Below are 20,748 nucleotides of genomic sequence, written 5' to 3' on the forward strand. Positions count from 1 at the left end.
AATTTTGAATATCTAGATGATTTTTTTTTTTGCCTATTAAAAATCTCTTGTTTAAACAGTTACGGTTTGGAATGGGTGAAAATCCATATATACTATTAGTGAAGTTTTATAAATTATATCTTAAGAGCAAGATAATTTATAAGATTATGTGTTCAAATGATATCTTCTCTATAAAGACTCTGAGTCTATATGACTACAACCGTGGCAATTCGATTTCATTTAAAATAATAACTAAGTCAAGGACGCAAGTACTACAATCCTACTTGACCATTTCTAAATATAAATTTTTGTAGAATAAAATATTACCATACTAATGTCCCGATGATAAAAAGTTGTATCTTAAGTGAGAAACATAATTTAAATTATATTAATATATTATAGAATTTAACATTGCAAATTTATGTTGATTGCTAAAATATACAAGTCGCCTTTTATTTTATTTAATTTTATCTTTATAAACATGGCACAAACTATCAATAAAGTTTCAGTACTTCAGTTTTTGTATTTACAATAAAATTTGTTCATGCTAAGTTTTTTGACCAGAAGATTGAATTAATGTAGTAGTTGGATATTTCAAGCTTGATAAAATAAAATGACAATTGATTTTTTTATCGTTCGGTGGACCGTAGCATTGTATCTCTTGCTGACATTCTCTTGTGCAAATGATTAAATTGATCAAATATATTCAATTTCATTAGAATTGGTAATCTGTCAAAGTTTATAATAGCATATTTTTCCGATTAAACAAAATCCCCATTTATAAAAATTAACGGGATAAATCTTTTTAAATTACTTACTCATTAAAAACTAGAAATCCTAGACGTTATCAAAGCTTCTTTCTTTGAAGATTTATTTTCCTCAATTGCTATTCATCAACCTTTTAGATCCCGACATTCAATTGAAATTAAGACATATTATATCATATTTTAATATTATTAATTTGTCAACAAACTAAAAACTTTAAAATGGAACAATCTAAATAATTACTGTATATTTTTTAGAATAATTTTTTTCATATAAAATGTGATTTTATCAGAAAAAAACTCACTTCTTCTGCATTAAAAGGTAATTGATTTTGCCCTTTTACTCAAATTATTTTAATAAATATTAATATTACTTATTCATAACTCATTTTTCAATTTATTAAGATTAATGTGATATTTATATTTTTAAATATATATTTATGTTATTGCTTTGGTTAAGCACATATGTGACCCATAAATAAGTCATTTAAGCTAATATATCTGCCTATCTACATTGATGAAAAAAAAAGTATGTAACGAGTGTTTTTTATTTTTTTTCAATTGACTTTTTTTAGTAAACTCAAACAATTTGCAGTTTATATTATAATTTAGGCGTGCGCACAGTTTGCAGCCTCTAAATAATAACCTACACGATTATTATTTTTAATGTATTTCTTACTAACTAATCATCTCATTTTAATAAATAGTTGAATATAAAACAAAATTAACTATTCTATATAATCTCTTTTGGCGTCAATAACGGCATCGACTCAACCTTGGAAAAGGGAGAAGGCCTTGATGAGTCTTCTTAGCCGGAATTATTTCCAGATCCTGAACATCAGGCTGGATTTTGGGTTGCATGAAAGTCCAACAAAGTAAAGGATATAATTATATCCACGTTTTGCTGCTTATTCATAATCACCTCCAGAATCTTCAAGTTTATTCCGGACACTCCAGACAAAGGACTTGTCTAGGTTTAAGAAGGTTGTAATCTTAACTTTGTCTCGTTCGGGGCAGATCGCAATAAGGTCACTCTGCCTTTTCCACGATCGTGGAATAAATACTTTGTCAATCGATGCCTTTTTTTTTACTAACCCCAAACACTTCTGGCTAGCCACCAAAATAACAAAAAAATCTTCTACCTGAGAAGGCACACAAAGTTCTTTGTTAAATAAAGGCCGCATTCTGTAGTCACTGTTTCCACCAACAATTTTGAGAAAGTAAAATTTAAGGTTAAGATAAAATCAACTGCAACTTTTGTACAAACTTTGATACATATCTCAAATGAAAGTTATTTTTAGAGGGAAAATTGTAGGCGTAGGTTTACACTCTACTGAGTGTTAACTCTAGTTTATAAAAGATCAGTATACTAGTGCCCAAAAACATCCCTTAAAAAGACTTTTACAAGTAATATTATAAATTTGTGAGTCTCTCTAGTATTTATTTGTTAATAATAAAATTTGAACTTAAATAAAGAAATTATCAGGGTAATAGAATAGAAGGTATGCTCTTCTGAACATTCAAGATTCAAGGCGTGTCAAGTAAGTTGACGATATGTCACGTAGTTGGATTATGCTAATCAGTAATAGTCGGCGTTGTTTTGTCTAATTTTTAATGTAATTTGAAAATAAAATGTCTATTTTTATTTAATTTAACTTAATATTAAAAGTCCTCTGGATAAAAAAGTCTAACATATGGTAAATTTATTATTAACCAGTTATAAGAAATTTAATATAATTTATAGAAAGTTATGTTAAATAATGTGATAATTTCTTTAATTTTCGGCAATTTTTTTTTCTGTTGATACTTTGTGTTCTAAACTAAGATGTAAGGCTAGTTCAGCTGTTAATAGTAAAGGGGCATCATATACTTCCTAATCTATTTTTGGCTCATTCAATTCTCGTAACAAGTCCTAAATTAAACAACCAATTTGAATTGCTGATGATCCCAAATGGATCCTATCAGCTTGGCCAAGGATAACTAATCGGAATCGATTTTTACAATCAATACTTGTTGGATGATTAATGATTGGAGACTCCAAGGGGCCTCAAGCGTGAGAAGAAGTTTTCCATGCAATCCTGATTTAACTGCAAAGTAAGGATGCATTTTATTCCAGATGATTCCCTCAAATCTTAGAATAATTTTTCCAAAGATGATATGGAAATCCAAATTCCATGCTGAAAAGGAATAAGTGATTTTTCTTTACCAATTCCCAGACATTCTTTTTTGTTTTCTTCATCTTATTAAGGACATCTTTTTGTTCATCCAAATGGATGCCAAATCTACAATAATTTGTTTTAACATCAATGGGCTTCCTACTATTGAATACATCAAACCAGGAATCTATAGTTTTAATAAACTCAGTTTGTGACTTCTTTGCTCGAAAAAGATATTCAAATGATGAGGCTGTTGTATGGCTTAACAATTGTGTTGCCAGAAAAACACGCTGTCTTTGACTACCGTGACATTCCAGATGGATATCCTTGATCTTGTGTGCAAGTTTTAACTCTTGACAATCTCTTGCTGACAATTCTATAAATCATTCTTTTTTGGTAACTGGTACACTTTAACCAAAAGAGGGTTTCTCAAGAGTTTGATCATATGGGGCAATTCATGAAAGACCTAAATCTTCTTAGATGTGTCCGATGGATTACAAAAATTCGGAAAATCCTCAGTGATTCCTAATGTGTTACACAGTCCCACATTTGACGGGCCCATATCGGAGTCCATAGCCACTAAACAAATTACTCTTTTTCAATTTCTGTTATGATATTGAATAGATTTTCAATAGGCATGGCAGTGTCGAAATCAAAGTAAACATGCCTTTTCCAGTATTAGAAAAGTCCACGTATCATTGCAACCTGAATCTTTTTGTTTGAGGAAAAGGCTGGATCATAAAAAGGAGAGTAATCGTAACTTCTTTTTAAATCAATTTCCTCAAAAGACATCACTCTAAGATGTTTAAATTTATCATTTTGTAGAGAACATTCTTGAAGAAAAAACAATTTAAAATACTTACTTATAAATATTTATACCAATACATGCACTTACCCTTCATTTTTCCCCTCAAAATATCTAAAAGTTTATGCTGAATCCCAGGGGCACTTTTAAATTTTGAAATCAATTTTCTCAAAGTTGATAAAGGTGGGGTTAAGAGAGGGGAAATTTCTTCTTAAGATAATTATATGCATTTCCTCCAGCCGTTGACCTCAAAATCAGGGAACTTTGAATGTCTTCTTCAGTCCAGTTTCTTGGCCATGCATTCATCTTTTTGTTCATTAACACTTTGACATGGCTTAATGAAAATCGCTGCCGTAACGTATATTTTAAGGGCTGTGATTCCTGTCTCTTTGATACCTTATAGTGCAGATGTTTCTTCTAAAGAGAAATAGCTCTTTTGAAGCCTACTTATTTTCAAAAGTAATATTTTCTTCTCTTTCCTCCGATTAAGATATGCTTCCCCCTCAATATTAGCCTAAACTAGCACATAATTATATATTTTTTCTGATGAATGCTCAATTTCCGTAGCCTCAGGTAAAGGTGATTCTTCAGAATGATAATTATCAAGACTCGAATCCAAGTTTTCTACTTACTCGATTTGAATTTGAAAGTATACCTTTCTGTTCTTCTAATTTTGGATGTATCAGCCTCGATTATTTTTACAGGATTCTCGATAACTAAGTGAAGGATGGGAAACACTTTGGGGTTTAAGCTTGTTGCTTGATCTCCTTCCATGGTTCGGCATTAGTCCAGCCTTGAAATTTCTTTCCAACCACTCATTTTCAAAATGTCGGGGACAAATTCTGCGGTTGTAACATTAAATGAATCCTGCCTATAACAGGCTCGAATCCCTTTGCAACGGATACCGTCGTTTTTAGGATATTGATGGTAAGAATATTCCTGATCTGAATCAATGTGAGAGGAAAAGCAGGTAGCGATAGTACAAGTCAACGTACTTCTTTTACAAGTATCCATTTTACAGGTGAGAAATTCGGGAAGATTTTTCGTGGAGGAAAACGTGTGGATATCTAATTATTTGAAATTTATGTAGTACAATTTTGTAAAATATATGAATATATAATCCAACTACGTCACACGTCATCTGCTTCTCTCAACAACAATTGTTCAGAAGATTTTATGTGGGAGTGTCAAAAATTGGTTTAGAATACTAGTTCAATATAATCATTTTTTTTACTGGCAATACGTGTATGACATGTTGCCTAATAATAACACATTTAGTTTATAAATAAACTGTCTATCAATTAAAAAAAAAATTTATAAGATACAACATAATATTATCTAATTCGTAATAAGTTAAAAGGTTCGATGGAATAAGATGTTTTATTTTAACACTTTTTTCGTATGTGAGCTGGGTGGACACTGGACATATATATATTCAAAATGATTTGTAAATGTCCATCATCTCACTCACGAAAAAAGTAAATAATTTCAAATATTTTATGTAAAAATAAAAGAAACCGACAATGAACGTGGTAATCCTGACAATTTGAAGAATATTTGGGAGAAGTATAGATTAGTTGTCATGATGTTATAATATAACAGCTGAAAGCAGACGTGAGATGATAAATCCTACTTCTTATATTCCAAGAAAATAGAGGCTGCAGTTCTACACCGATTCTAACAAGGACTTAGACTTATAACCCTTGAGCAAACCCTGATTATTACTCTCTGTCTTTCATGAGTACACCGCTAACCGCTTTGGAAAATAATAAAACACTGTTCAGATTGTAACTTAAAAATGTTTTTATGCTCTTTAGATCATACTTTATAGAACGATACTCATGCCTATTAATTAATTAGTATATGCAAGGGCGTATTTGGAGGAGGGGCAGGTCTATATATACATATAAATTTACTTTCACCGTTTAGAATAACTCAAATTCCGTAAAAGTATTTACAAAACAATTAATTGCATAATGATTTTTTTTCGATTTTCATTCAACGAATACAAAATATTTTCTTTGAGTACCCATCAAATCCTAAAGTAAATCAAAGGATCTCAGAAGTAACGTCCCTATTAAGGTATGCACAAAAACCCTATATTCACTAATGCATTGACTAAATTTTAAATTTGAGGTAAAGAATTGCTTGATGGGTTTTCCTCCTCTATTTCGCGTATTAAAAAGACTTTTAATAATTTTTATATTTAGTTACTCATTTAATCTTTTGCTACTGCTGATTTACATATTTATAAATGATATTTTTCAATTATATCGAGATAAAAATACAATTACCTCATACGTTAAAGAATTTTTATGACATTTGTCTTATCATTGCTTTTAGAAAAGTGTGTCTTATTTGATTAATATTACAACATTTACTTTACACGTACATTGAAGATAAATCAATAAAATCAATAGTCAAAAATTGAGAGTATAAATTATTGCCTACGTTGTTTGCTTTGTCAAACATTTTTAAACTAATGCACATATATTTAAAGGGAAAACGGATTAATATTGTTTCTTTGACATTTTCTGTGTAAGGGTAAAATATATATAGAAAAGATTTTTATGTTTGGAGTAAAAGGCATGTCACAACCTATTATATGATAGAAGAAAAGTACAAAAAAACTTCAAAAAAAGATCATTAATGTACACTACATTGTATTATATACCTATATAACGCATGGGCTGAAAAGTGCCTACCATCAAAAATAGATGATGCAATTTTTCATTTAATTCACCTCATTTTCAGTTAGTATTAACCTTCACAAGACAGCTTTCAAAATTTTAAGACAATGTCTTATTTAGTTTGTGAGTTATTGTCCAAAGTGAAGCTACTTTTGTTATTTTTTATTTTAAATGGATCGAAAATAATTTCGTGCTATAATTTTACAGCGTTTCTTGAAGGGAAAAAATACTGTTTAAGCTCAGCAATGGCTTGAAAAGTCTGCACCATAAAGCAACATAAAAAATAACAAAAAAGTCCGAGGCTTAACAAAGAAAACACATTTTTTATTCGTTCTAAATTCCCTCCTTTTAAACCACTATTACTTTATTTTTTATTTGTGTACAAATTGCAATTTTGTACACGTTGTAATCACAAAATGGGATGAATAATTTTAAATAAAGGATTTGGAAAAAGGAAAATGTAATAATGGAATATTCTAAGGATAATCGACGTGTTAAGGTTCTCATTATTAACTATTTTATAAAAATTACTAAAATTTAAATTATAATATAAGTAACGAGTAACTTATGTTATAAGTAAATACTAGGTGGCACGTTATATAATTAAAATGCCTATAGTTATATTTCTCATAAACACATAATAACCATGGTATTTCAATAGATTAAAAGGAAATGGGGGTATAGCATATATAGTTGGTCATTGGAGTTAACAATGTTGTAATTAAATAATGCCTTTTAAGACAAAGGAATTACCATTTGTACAATTTGCTTATACAAGTTGTAACTTGTACAGGCATCGACACTAGTACACAACATTTATAAAGTGTGATCACCTACCAATATAAAAATTAATAAATAAAGATTGGTGAAATTATGTATATAACTAATTTCTCTTAAAAAATGAATTTTTATATTGCTGAACTAGCAACAAATATCCATATTAACACAATATGTATGCAATACGTTTTTTTGTGTACAGAAATAGTGGAAAGATAGTCTTTAACAATTTTAATTAATTTATTACAAAAATTACAATAAGTTCTCATGTAATAATATCATATTTATTTTTTCTCGATATATGTATATAACTTTTTTTCTTCTTTTTTTTAGTGCTGGTTTGGTCGCAATGTGACATGCGAACAAAGAGGACATTGGACTTTATCTTTTACAACAATGGGTGTCTGTCATACATATAAACTCAGTAAGTCATCGGTTGAGTTGGCGTATGTATAAAACAAACAAAATAAAAAAAATATTTGCAAGTCTTAAGGAAACTTTGTGTAATAGCTTTAAGGGAGGAAGAGATAAAATTTTGTATAGGAACAAATTTTGTTGAGTATGCCCCCGATAAAACACGCCTTCCAGAATGATAAAGTCATATGAAAACGCTTAATTGATGAAAAAACTTTATAATATATTTGATGTAAAACAATGTTTTAATAAGTAAATGAGTCATGAAATGCAAAGTCTAAATACTAAAAATTAGATAATGGATTTGCTTAAAAACAAATGTAGCTTTAGACGAATACAAATACTTTCGTTTCATTAAAATGTATGATATATAATAACTTTGGTGCCATATGTGTAAATTCTAGCCATTTTGGTTATGAAAAAAAAAAGCAAAAATGAACATGATAATCCTAACAATTTGAAGAATGTATCAAAGGAGAGTAGCTTAGCTATGATGACGTCTCATTAAATTAGCTGTGAGAATTTGTGAAATGAAATAAAATGAACACAAATCCCAGCAGGAATTACTCAATTCCTCAATTCTATTCTAAGTCCAACAAGGACTTGTACACACTTAACTTGCCAACAATTCATCACTGTTATTCTCTGTCATTCATATACAGACACATTTAGGATTAGACTTTATACTTTGATGTGCCCTCCTCAATAACAATTTAAGAATTATGATATAAGCTACAATTTAAAAAAATGTAGACACTTTTCTTGTTGTCTATAACAACAAAGCTCGGACGCTATAAATGTGTGAAAACTGTCATGAGCACACACACTCGTGGTTACCCTTTATGATTGTGTATAAAGTGAAAAAAGGAAAAAAGATCAAGAACCTACAAGATTAATGTTCGTAAAGTTTCATCAGTCAAAAATATTCGGTACTTTGTTGAACAACATTTATTAGCAATGTATGTACCCCCATCATTTCCAAAGCATGAATCTTCAAATTTTTATCCTGGTGATTCTTTAATATGTAGGATTTATCGTAAAGTTTAATGTATTATACAGAGTGGGTGATAAAATAATTTACCATTTTATTTAAGTTTTGCTATATATTTAGCATTACGAATTACTGGAAGAATTTTTCATTATTGAACTATTATGCTGTAAAAAAGTTGATTTGCATTGTACGTGTCGAATCTTTCTTTGATGCTTAACGGAATTAATATATGTCAATGAACCTTTAAGTAGCTTTGGAGTTATAGAATCTTAGTTTTTGCCAGAATGGTTGAGGGAGACACCCTCGAAACCATTTCCTTATAGCAAATTTTCATCTATGTCCGAAATTGCGTCATCTAAAATGACCATCTCCTTCCGACATGAACCTGGAGACCTATTTATAATATCGCCTGAATCATTACCATTCCTAATCGCTTTATTGATTTAATGCATAGTTCCAATGTATACGCCAACAATGAAGAATATTTTTTTTGGGGCATTTGTGCGTGAAGCATATCGATGACCCATCGCCTTTGATGCTCCTTCGAGGACATTATTATGTAACTGATGCATCAGCTTATTTATTGGATTATGTAATTTGATTGGTTTGTGCTCAAGTATTTAATGAATTTTATAAGTCTTAAGTACTCTGCATTCCCCCCACCACCTAATCTGTATATAATTAAATAAAAATAATATTATAAAAGACAAGATTTTCCGTTGGAAACACCAAAAAATTCCACCATACTTGGGATGTTATAAAATATTGAAAATTTTAGTATTTATTTTAATATTGATTATTTTATTAATTAAATCGATATTAATATTTATATATTAAAGAAATTATCATTAATTCAATGTGAAAAAGAGAAGGAAAATAAAATAAATTATATATTGAAAATTAAATAAATAACTTTTAATAATGGAAATTATTTATAAATAATTTTTTTTTGATTAGGAACTTAGAAACAGTAAGTCCATAGTAACTAAAAAAGTTTTTATCAAGTCAAACATAAATATCAATTTTCAGTATGAGTAGATAAGAAATCATTATTTTATCATAAAAGTAAAAACATACTTTCTATTAAAAACTTAACTCAAAATAAAAATTGAGGGTATTGATTGGAAATGAGTAATTAATATGACTTAATAAATTTATCAGTTGTGTAAGTAGTATTTAATATTAAGATGTAGGATAAATGTCTGTTTATATGTATGAAAATTAATTTCTTATATTACTCGGAAAAAGGGATGATCAAAACTTGTCTAATTTTCAATATAAGAAATGAACAAAGGGTTCCTCTACTATTGTGAATTAGATATATGTCCATAATTACTTATTTCTGATATAAAGTGATGTATGAGATGAAGAAAAGTTCAAGCTCTTCGCTATTTGATTAATTGGATTTGTACCTTAAAGTCTTTAGCCAAATGAGACTATTTGTGTTTCTATGATTATTTTTTTTTTTTTCGAGAAAAATATTCATCTAGTTAATGAAAATAATTTACTAATTTGACTCTTGTAAATTGATAAGCAAATATCATCTAATCTTTTTGTAAAAATAACTTCTTTATTTGGCCCAGCAGCAAAGCTTATATCAGTTGACTTATAGTTTGTATTTATAAAAACATAAAAGTTATCATTGTTATTAAAAAAAAAAATACATGTAAGGCAAGAACATTACAACTTTAAAAATTACATAGAAGTGCAAAAAAAATAATAATCCTAAATATAAATAATCTTTATATTTACAATACAGTTTCGGTGTGTCTTTGCCTTTTATGGATACCCACATCGTTAGGAATAGGAAGCTGAAACTTTGTATTGGTACCTCTTTTGGGCTTGGCATAGGATAAAATTAAAATCATATAAGGGGGCTTATTTTATATCCAAAACCAAGATTGTTTGATTTAAATGTGGTTGATTTTAATCATTGATCGAAATCAAAAGATGTTATATAGAAATCAATGATTTAAATCATACTTCTATAATATACATATAAAAAATGAGCAGACATTTTGATGCACAATAATTTTTTTTTTAATACAACATAATTAAAGAAAAAGGACTTTATCTACTTATACAACTGAAATAATTTGTAGATTATTGTAAATTTAACATCCTTTTTAACTTTTTTGTGAGCTTTCTTACACAACTGAAATTATTATTTGAATTTTAAAATATTTTCCTTTTATGTTAAATTTCTTGTGAGTCTAACTGAATCTAACATATTTTTATGGAGTATCCTTATCATGAGTTTATTCATGCAGATATGGATTACAAAAAAGAAAAACATTACTTCCTCTAAAATTAATCGGTTACAACATATTTTCAATTATGAATCATTCTCGTTGTTAGAATTGTGTTCATTCATGGACTTGAAAAAGAAAAACAAGTTTTGCTGCCTTCTCTGTAACAAAGCAGTTCCTCTGGTTAGACTGAAGTAGCCCAAAAGATGAGAAGACTCGTTTTACTCCAGATGACATGTCTACGGCAGTCATAAGTTGATAAACTGGAGAGAGAATGTCACTGCCATGGCTGTCCATAAAACTTGCATGAGGTTCCTACTATTCAGTAGCTGACATAGTCTTGGTTATATGTTTTTTAAACTTAAATGAATGGAAAGGAGGTGATCTTGCCTGAAACTTCATGATGATAGTAACAAGTACTGGATATTTCTTATTGGCATATTACATTCCCATATTAATTTCTTTTTCATCAAGTTCCTTCCCCTGCAGTGAAGGATCCAGCATGAGCCTAAATAATGAACTGTGTATACCTTTTTCTCACGAGTTTTTCGACTTGCTGGTTGTTTTTGAGGTGTATTCCTTTGTTCCTGATCTAGAGCCTTAGCTATTGGCTGTAGTCGAGCCAATAGCTCCTCACCAGAGTGTTTGAGTTCAATATCGGATGCCTTATTCCTTACAGCTGGATCAATCATTTCTCTGTCAAATTCAAAGATCTTGATTAGAATTGGCCAGTTATTTACATAAATCTTGAGGCAGTCGGACATAGTGTTACATCTAGTATCTTGGGGCATTATCAGACGCTGGCCACCTTCTTGACGGTATGTTGCACCTACATGATGATTTTCCTGAAATATTTTACTACAAAACACACACACTCTTTTACATTATCAATTACTAGGTCATGAGCCAATAGATTTAGAAGGTGTGCTGCAGAGCTATAGGGGATGATATTTTGTTCTGTTGATTCTTCTAGTAGTTTCTGCATATTGGTAATGTTTACTTCATTGTCTGTCACGATACTACCAACACTACAACCAAAATTATCTTCACATTTCTTGATAGAATATTGTGCAAGTTGTTGAAGGTACTGGGCATTGTGAGGGTTGCCTGATGTGTCTACAGTGTCAATTAGAAAAATTTGATTAGTTGATGTAATTTGTCAAAATATTGCAAAACTGGAACATGGAACATCTTCACAGAGAATATATCATTATGGATGTGCACTGGATTCACTAACATATATAATAACTGCATACTCAAAAGGCAAAGAAAAGGAGAGTCAACTGTGAGCTGTCGGCGGCCATCTTATGTACCTATAATTTGTATATGATGATATATACGAGACTTCTCTCTCACTCCCAACATTGGAGGCACAACCTTATTCTCGAAGCTGTACAAGGTTTAAGATAAGGATAAGATTCAAGTTCTTCTCCTTGCCCTTTTAATCCAAATTCATTTATGTACTATGTCGTCTGTTAAGGCCTATAATCGGAATCCTTCTTTTAGTTAAAGCACTCTTACACTTTAAACATTCAGCATCTACACTCACTTACATCTTGCTCCATAACCTTATCATTCTCATTGATAACAAATGTTAAAACAATAAAGTCTTTGAAAAGCCTTGTTGCATCAGAACCAACAATAAACTAGAATCATTTTATTATAACAACCTTTGCTACTATTTATTTTTAGAAACACAAATATAATATACACATGATATTTAATACCTTTGAATCATTGACTCTTAAAAAAGAATATGTTTCGAAAGAGACTTTCGTATCAATTATTTTTTTAGATACTCAGAAATTAGGCTGGCTTCATGATGAAGCCTAATTTTAGAATATGTCAAGATATTACGTTTTTAAATTTAAGCTACTACATCCATCGTAAGTTAATGAAGTTACTGTTATATTGATTGAATGGAGCCTTCTCAGACGTTGATTGACTAGATTTACTTTTTCGGAGCCAGTCAAACTATGGATGAAAAAATGAGGGACTGGAAATTTCCAATTCTTATTTAAAGAATTAACCATAAAGACAAGGGCCTGTGGTGCCCGTATGGTCTGACTAAGTTCTTCTTCATTAAGACCAATGTTGACATGACATTGCGTCTAATGTCAAATTGACGAGAATTTCTTCTTTGGATTCGACAGCTTTATTGGCCTTCGATTTAAGAATATCAAAGGAAGATTGAGTAAAACCCGGATCACTATCCACATTCGAATACCAACTTCGAATGGTACTGAGACTAGGTAGGCATAAGTCAAAGGTCTTTCTTACATAACTATATCCTTTTGTCTATGATACGGAGTGATGAGGGAAACTTTTTTTGATTTTACATAGACCGTTGTTGTTATCTCCCAATGAAGAAAAAACAACAACACAAACCTTACTTTTACCATTACCAATGACCTAATTGAATAGTTTCCGGAGGAACTCCAGATTTCATATCCGTACATTAAGATCAGGAGATCACCCCCCTAATGAAATACGATTTTTAATTATCTTTGTATATTCTTAATACTGTGTTTAAAAAACTGGATAACAAATAAAGCTTTATTTTGGTACAAAAAAAAAAATAATATACAAAAAACTAAGAAATTATAATTATTTTATCCAAAACTTCAAAATATTATTATAAAACACACGATATATTTTAACTTCAAATGAAATAATCAAATTCGCCTGGTCATAAAATGGATTTTTGTCTGAATATGAATATTTAAACATATACAAGTATATAAAGAGCTAAGTAAACTATTTACTTATCTTTTAATGAAAAATAAAGTTTAAAAGTTCTTTTAAGCTTTGATGTTTGGTCCATTTATAGTTTAAACATGCGTATGAGCTTTCTTGTTAGGAATTTCTTCTCCAAAAGCTCAAGTAAAAATATACAAACAATCCAATAGATTTTTCCCCAACAAGTATTTACATAACAAAGTGTATACTTTCTTTTTTTTGGTTCCAATGGTAGTTTCATCTATATGTTGAGCATTCGTATGCTAATGGAAATGCATAGAAAATTACAAATAACAAGGCTTCAATTGAATTAATGTAGCGTAATATGCATTAGTTATCTATGTATAAATGATTTGATAATAAGATTGTTTTTATATGAGTGAAACAATCAGTTAAAGTTATTCCATTTTTTTTAATTTTTTTGCAAGTGGAGACCCAAAACTTGCAGTAGCATTTAATTATGATTTGATCAAATTTGTTTTTAACTTTAAGGTTTTACTATACAACCAAACGATAGGTAAAGCAAAATTAAAGATGTTTTATTTTAATCCCACGTCTCAAAGTGTAAAATTGTCGAAGGAACAACAAAAAAAAAAAAACGTTCTCCTCTACACCGGTTTCAATGGCAAGAAGGCTGTGGATACCGTTGGCATCTATATTCCGACTGCCTATCACACCAAGAATTCCATTACGGCACCATGCAGCCCAGAAGAAACCAAAATTATGTAGCAACAATATGGCTAAATTTTTTTACCTGCCTCCATGTGACCCTCCTCCAACCCTGACCTCGACCCTCAATACTTCGCTGTTTAAAGAGTTTGCTGCGTTTCACGTTTTTCGTGATTTAGTCATGATATTGCAAGTTTTGAGTCCCCACTCTGTACATATACATATGTATGGCTGAAGATAGGAAATGAGCAGAATAAATAACATGTTGCATGACAATAAAAATATTTTATCAATATTTAACTTTTTTTTATTATTCATCTAGACGATTCAATGGTTCACTTGGCTGGAATATTTCACAATTTATATCTCAAAGTAGAAGAAACAGAAGAGGAGATATACAATGGGGATGATGGGTGGAAAATATATGTACATGACTCCCGTGAACAGCCCACTCTTGGAGTTCAAACTCATGGGACTTCTCTGTATCCTGGTCAAGGAAGAGACCTTCGGCTAGACATGAGAAAAGTAAGAGTAGAAATTTAAATAACATACTATTTAATCGCGAGTAAATTAATGAAATGAATTAATGTGATACATTATTTTTTCTCCTTTGTGACCTATTTATATTAATGAACTATTAGCATGATGTTTTGATTCTAACATAAAAGAAAAAAAAAGAGTAATATTATATGTTTTTACAGACCACAGCAACATATGCTAATAATATTATTTTTGTTTATTCAATGCTATGTGATTAAAAGTATTTTTAATCAACAATCCTTTTATAATTTTAGGTCGAGTCCCTTCACCATAGCAGAAATCCCTGTGATAGCACACCAAACTATCTTCAAAATAATTGTTTTGTAGAATGCTTTAAAAAACGAATCATTGGGGAAAACATAACGTGTCGACTTCCCTACATGAGCGGTAAGTCATTCCCTGACCTACAAGTCTATCTTTAATAAGTTAGTCGCAATTACTCTATGTATGTACATTGAGGTATGTTCTTATCATAAAATAAATACAAAAGATCCTAAAGTGACACCAATTTCTTATTTTTTATGAAATACTTCGCATATAAGAAACAAGAAGTACAAATTTGCATACTATAAACTTTTTGGTCTCATTTTTATATTAATTCATTAGAATGAAGAATTGAATGAGGATTTTTCCTTTTTATATGTATACATTTTGCAACATTTTTGTTCTCTATGATGATATTCATATTCATGTAACATTGTTTTTCAATCAATATAGATATATATCATAAGTGTCCCCACGTAAAAGACTTTTGCTGAAAGATATGATAAAAATCCTTCAGGATCTTTCAAAAACAGGTACACCAAACACTGGATGTTTCAAAATGAAGAGACTCAAAACAACTTATTTATGTAAATATCCAAAATTGTGGCTTTGTATATAGTTTGGATATAAGAAAAATCCAGATATAGTGAAATTTTCATCTGAAAAATTTCAGTTTCCTTTATCCGGTTTGACTGTATTTATATTAACAGATCACTTTATTTAAATATCTTTAGACATCTGCATCATTTTTTTAACTTTATTGTAGTGTCAAATTTACAATAAACTGTAATAAATATAAAGTTTAAATATGAGATTTTATTGTTTATATTTAAGTATTTATGTCGAACTATATTTCATTCTATAAATATCCACTTAAAAACATGTTATTTTTTAACTTGATACCAATTGACTTCCTTTATATCAGTATTAGAAAATTCTTTGGATAAATTATTTACCATGTTGGTATATCATAGACATAAAAAGTTATGTTATATCTAAGTATATCTTGTTATGTTGTATATCATGTCATGTAAATATACGAAAGCCAGAGATAATTAATTATTTTTATGGATACTCAAATGTATATTTATTTGATATTGCACCGTCAATTAACCTTAATTTAAAAAAAAATAATAGTCTAATTAGAGAAAAACTTTAATAACAAAGATTTATGATTTGGCCAAAACTATGTTTTTTAAACTTTCTAACAAAGTCTCAAAGCACCACCATTAAGATAATGAAGTTCCTGAAAATGTCACTAGAGAGAGAGAGCTTACGTACCGCAGTTTGAGAACGACTGATTTGAAACATTCATATTACAAATAAAATGATTTCATACTTAAATATTTAAGTGTTCAAGCCATATATATTTTTTTAATACATTGCTATGGTTTTGATAGGATACAGAAGGAAAACATACGTTATAAAAATTAATTCGTTCAGGGAATTTAAAAAATCAATTTTCAAATCATTTTATTGTCTTGTTTGTACAAATTGGCATTCCTTAGCATTTTATTTAATAATAATATATCATGATCATTCGAACTACCAACCAACTGTTAATGGAAGCTATCATTTCATTTTGGTCTAATAATGTACCGTGCCCTTTGCGTCATATTTAACTTTACATTGAAGATTGTTTTTTCAATTTTTATTCAAAACTAGTTCGTCAATATAGTGAGAACAAAATTATGTTTATTTCTAGCGAATTAAAAGTGAAATCCACTTTTTTATTCAATACAGACCCCCTCAGCCTCAATGAGAGCCTCTGACTTCTTGAATGCATATTTTTTCACAAATTATATATTTTTAGTAAAAATGGATAGTAGTACTTATTTTTGTCATTATACGAGTAGCAAATTTTATCATTATTGATGATAAAAATTCATTAAAGATAAGAGAGGATTATTGGGTGCATTAGTACAAGGAGCACTAGAGATAGTAGTACTTATTTTTGTCATTATACGAGTAGCAAACTTTATCATTATTGATGATAAAAATACATTAAAGATAAGAGATGATTATTGGGTGCATTAGTACAAGGAGTACTAGAGAAAATGTGAGCGTACGTAAATAGCGACTATAGAAACTGAGGCATATATTGTAAAAAAGGAAAAGGAACTAACTTTACAGATGATAATCCATGTAAATATATCATATTTCATAACATACTTTTAAATTCAGACAGGCATTTTTATGTAGGCATTTTATTCTACATAAAATGCAAAAAAATATATATCTTATACACGATACATTATTATTTTATTTTGTATGTTCTACTAAAAAAAATCATTTTACGATGTCGAAACTTATAAAAGACTGTTTATTCATATAAAAACAATTGTTTATTTTGACTTATCTTAACTATTTTGAAGGAGAGTATTTGTTTTATTATTTTCATAAAATGCGGAAATTTACAACTTGAAAGGCATTCAGCACTCAGCACAACACTCAGCATTGATTAATATTGCTCAAACTTTGTATATTTCATTTTTTGTCAAAATAAACGTTTCAGAAATATGTCAGGCCGATATTTCTAAAAAAAAATAACACATTATATATAGATAAATATATAAAAATATTTACATTTATACTTTTACTAAGCATGAATAATTAAGGTGATATCCGAAATTAATATTTTAGAAAGTAACTTAAGGAACTTTTAACTTTGCTTTGAAGGTTTCTTGAAATAATTAAGGTGACATCCGAAATTGATATTTTAGATAATAATTTAAGGAACTTTAAATTTTTCTTTGAAGGTTTCTTGGTATTATAAATGTATATATATATATTGTGTTCAACTATCATAAGTTAACTTGCCAAGTTACTTTTAGTCTTCAAAGACTATTATCTTCATAGGTAAAAATAATACTATAATGGAAGAGAGTCCAATTTTTGTTGTTGCTACATGAATATATAATTTTTTTAAATATGTTCACATTATTCCTTCATTTTTGAAGAAAGAACAAATTATAAATGATAAAAACTAAAGCGTAACCACGGATGATTTGGTTTATCAATGAGGAAATTAACGTTGAGGAATTATGAGTGTACTGTGTGTGAGGTAAAAATTTAGACTTGACTTTAATTCAATCTAGATTACTTTAGAGTGAATATTTTAAAATACTAGTTTTCGATATAAAAAGAAGGGACTATTACTGTTAATATACAACAAACAAACAAAACACTGTCAATTGTGTCAATGAGATAATGAAGATCAATGTCTCTTTTACAAATTAAAAGCAATTGAATTCAGGAAAGAGCCTTGAATGGTCCCTTAGGAGTGATAAACGCCTGAAAAACGAGATCATGTAGCACTATACTAATACTAGAATTTCAGAAAAAAAATAATGACCATTCAAAAAACTACTCCAAGATTTCAAACGGAGTCACAGTCAAGGATTGAGTATACTCAACACCGTTAACCCTCCTTTAGTGAACATCTATTTTTGAAAATAATTATTGGACCGGGTAAAAAAGAAACCGATTATAGTGATTTGTCATTTAAATCTTTTTTAACCTATTACATCCATTTTGACCTTGCAAATATCAATTAAAATCCTAAAAATACTGATATGACTATAAGACATGATTGATAACAAAAAGAAGTTTTTTTAAATAACCTTGAGGTCATGAGTTTGGGGATTCAACAAGATATAAAATGTTATTCTAGAAGAAAAAACATTAGGATTAGCAAGTTAGTCTTAGTATATATCTTCATTACGGTTGAAGGAGGAACATCTTCCTAATTGTTATGCTGTCTATCGACAAGTTCTTCTAAATTCTGGAATTATTTAATGCATTAATAAAATAATTTGAAATAAAATGAATACGTGTACGTTCTAGTACTATTAAAAATAATTAATTCAATATTATGGTTTTGTACCAACTTTTGTACGCGACATACGTCTCACTTTTTTAAATCAACAAAATTGTTGTTTATTTTCTTTAATCTTTAGCTGACTCTGGTATGATTTAAAACAGCTTTCTCTACGCATTATGAAATTAAAAAAAAAAAAAATCTTATTTCATAGGATTATGATTTTTATATTAATTGTAATCAATCAAGGGCCTTCGTTTAGAATTTGTGTTATTTCATACTCTGTCATTGATACTTATTTTGATAAAGATAAAAATTGAATGTATTGCGAATTAATAATTATTCTCTAAATAATATTTAGCAGTTGGCAACAAGAAAATACAGAAGATTAGATACCAGATGCTCAAAAAAAATAGTAATTTCCTATAGACAGTAGAGGTTGAGAATGTATAAATGCTAGTCGTGTCAGTCCTCATATTGAAAAATAAAAGGATTAAAATGGAAAAACAAAGCAACGACTTTTAAGTGAAGTAGTTTATTAAATTCACTAAGCCTCAATAAATTTTTTTTGAATATACGGGTAAATCCTACACAATATATTATTAAGCTAAATAAATGATTTAATATACTCAGATTGAATATTTTAGTAGTATACTGAAAAGTATTAAGGGTAAAATATAGATTTTATGAAATTGGAAACACTTTTATAAATATCGGACTGTATACTTTCCTAGTTCACTAACGGGGGATTAAATTACAGTAACTAATGCAGCATAAATAGTTGGTTATTTCGTGAAAATTTTTATGCATATCTAGTAGAAACTCGCTAGAAATTAAAGAACGCCAAATAACCCCGTTTTCCTTTCATTTATTAAATTAAAAAGGAAGAAAATGAATGATGGTTGAGAAAATTTAATAACTTATTTGCTTAAAGGTATTAGTAATTCGTATAACTATAGGAAAAATTAGAGTGTGGATTTGTTACAAAGAAAAGGTAAGCATTAACACAGGATAAGATAGCTTTGTAATATATTTAAAAATATTCATACCAATTGTATGTAAGTATATGAATACCTTATTACTTTTGAATATGAATATACCTATCTACAATATATAGGTTTATTGAATTTTAAAGCACTTTTAACCTAAACACAAAAATAAATACATCTACACACTATTAAAAAATATTCTTCTTTTATTAACAATATGTTTAATGTACCAATATATTTATAACTTTTTACTCATTCACTTAAAGGTATTAAGAAAACATATATATAACTTGTACAATATACCTTCCAACATTATAGAAAAATCGATTTTATTCCAAAAATCAATATACAGGCAGCGACCTTTATTTAACAACAATTACCATTTTTTTTTTTTTTTTTTTAAATTGGATTTCTCCAATCTAAACCAATCATCCTATTTTAATAAAAATTAATGACGAATGAAAGCTGAATATGAAGAAAATACCATCATTCAGTTTATTCACATTTGGAGTTAATAACAGCTTCGACTCAACCTTGGAAACGGAAGTAGTTCTTGATGAAAATCTCCTTTGTCAGATTTTGGGATTCCTCTGAGATCCTGGACATCAGTTCGGATTTTGTTTTGTATGAGGATCTGTTGGTGTATCATTCCACTGCACCCAACACAAAGAAGACTATGGGTTTGAGGTCCGGAGGAGTGTGAAGTACAAACACTTGGTCCAACAAAATAAAAATAATATAATATGACAACCAGGTCAACGTTTTCTTTCCAGTGTGACATGGAGCATCTTGTATGATTTTTATCGCAAATAATCTACCAAACACTCCTGATGAGTCTTTTAGAACAGTTGAGTTTCTAAACAATGGCCCTCATCGATTTGGATGGTACATCAACAATATTT

The 20,748-nt window shown here is 29.1% G+C and overlaps 1 protein-coding gene across 1 annotated transcript in view; it reads left to right on the forward strand.

Annotated features, from left to right (window-relative positions):
- LOC121122051 (acid-sensing ion channel 2) overlaps positions 1-20,748 on the forward strand; it is a 139,277-nt gene that overhangs the window by 83,138 nt on the left and 35,391 nt on the right. Inside the window, exons 5-7 of the mRNA XM_040717060.2 lie at positions 7,505-7,595; positions 14,556-14,758; positions 15,028-15,160. Of these exons, the coding sequence (XP_040572994.1) occupies positions 7,505-7,595; positions 14,556-14,758; positions 15,028-15,160 (427 nt within the window). The remainder of the gene's footprint in view (positions 1-7,504; positions 7,596-14,555; positions 14,759-15,027; positions 15,161-20,748) is intronic.

This window comes from Lepeophtheirus salmonis, chromosome 7 (genome assembly GCF_016086655.4).
Source record: "Lepeophtheirus salmonis chromosome 7, UVic_Lsal_1.4, whole genome shotgun sequence".
Classification (NCBI taxonomy): domain Eukaryota; kingdom Metazoa; phylum Arthropoda; class Copepoda; order Siphonostomatoida; family Caligidae; genus Lepeophtheirus; species Lepeophtheirus salmonis.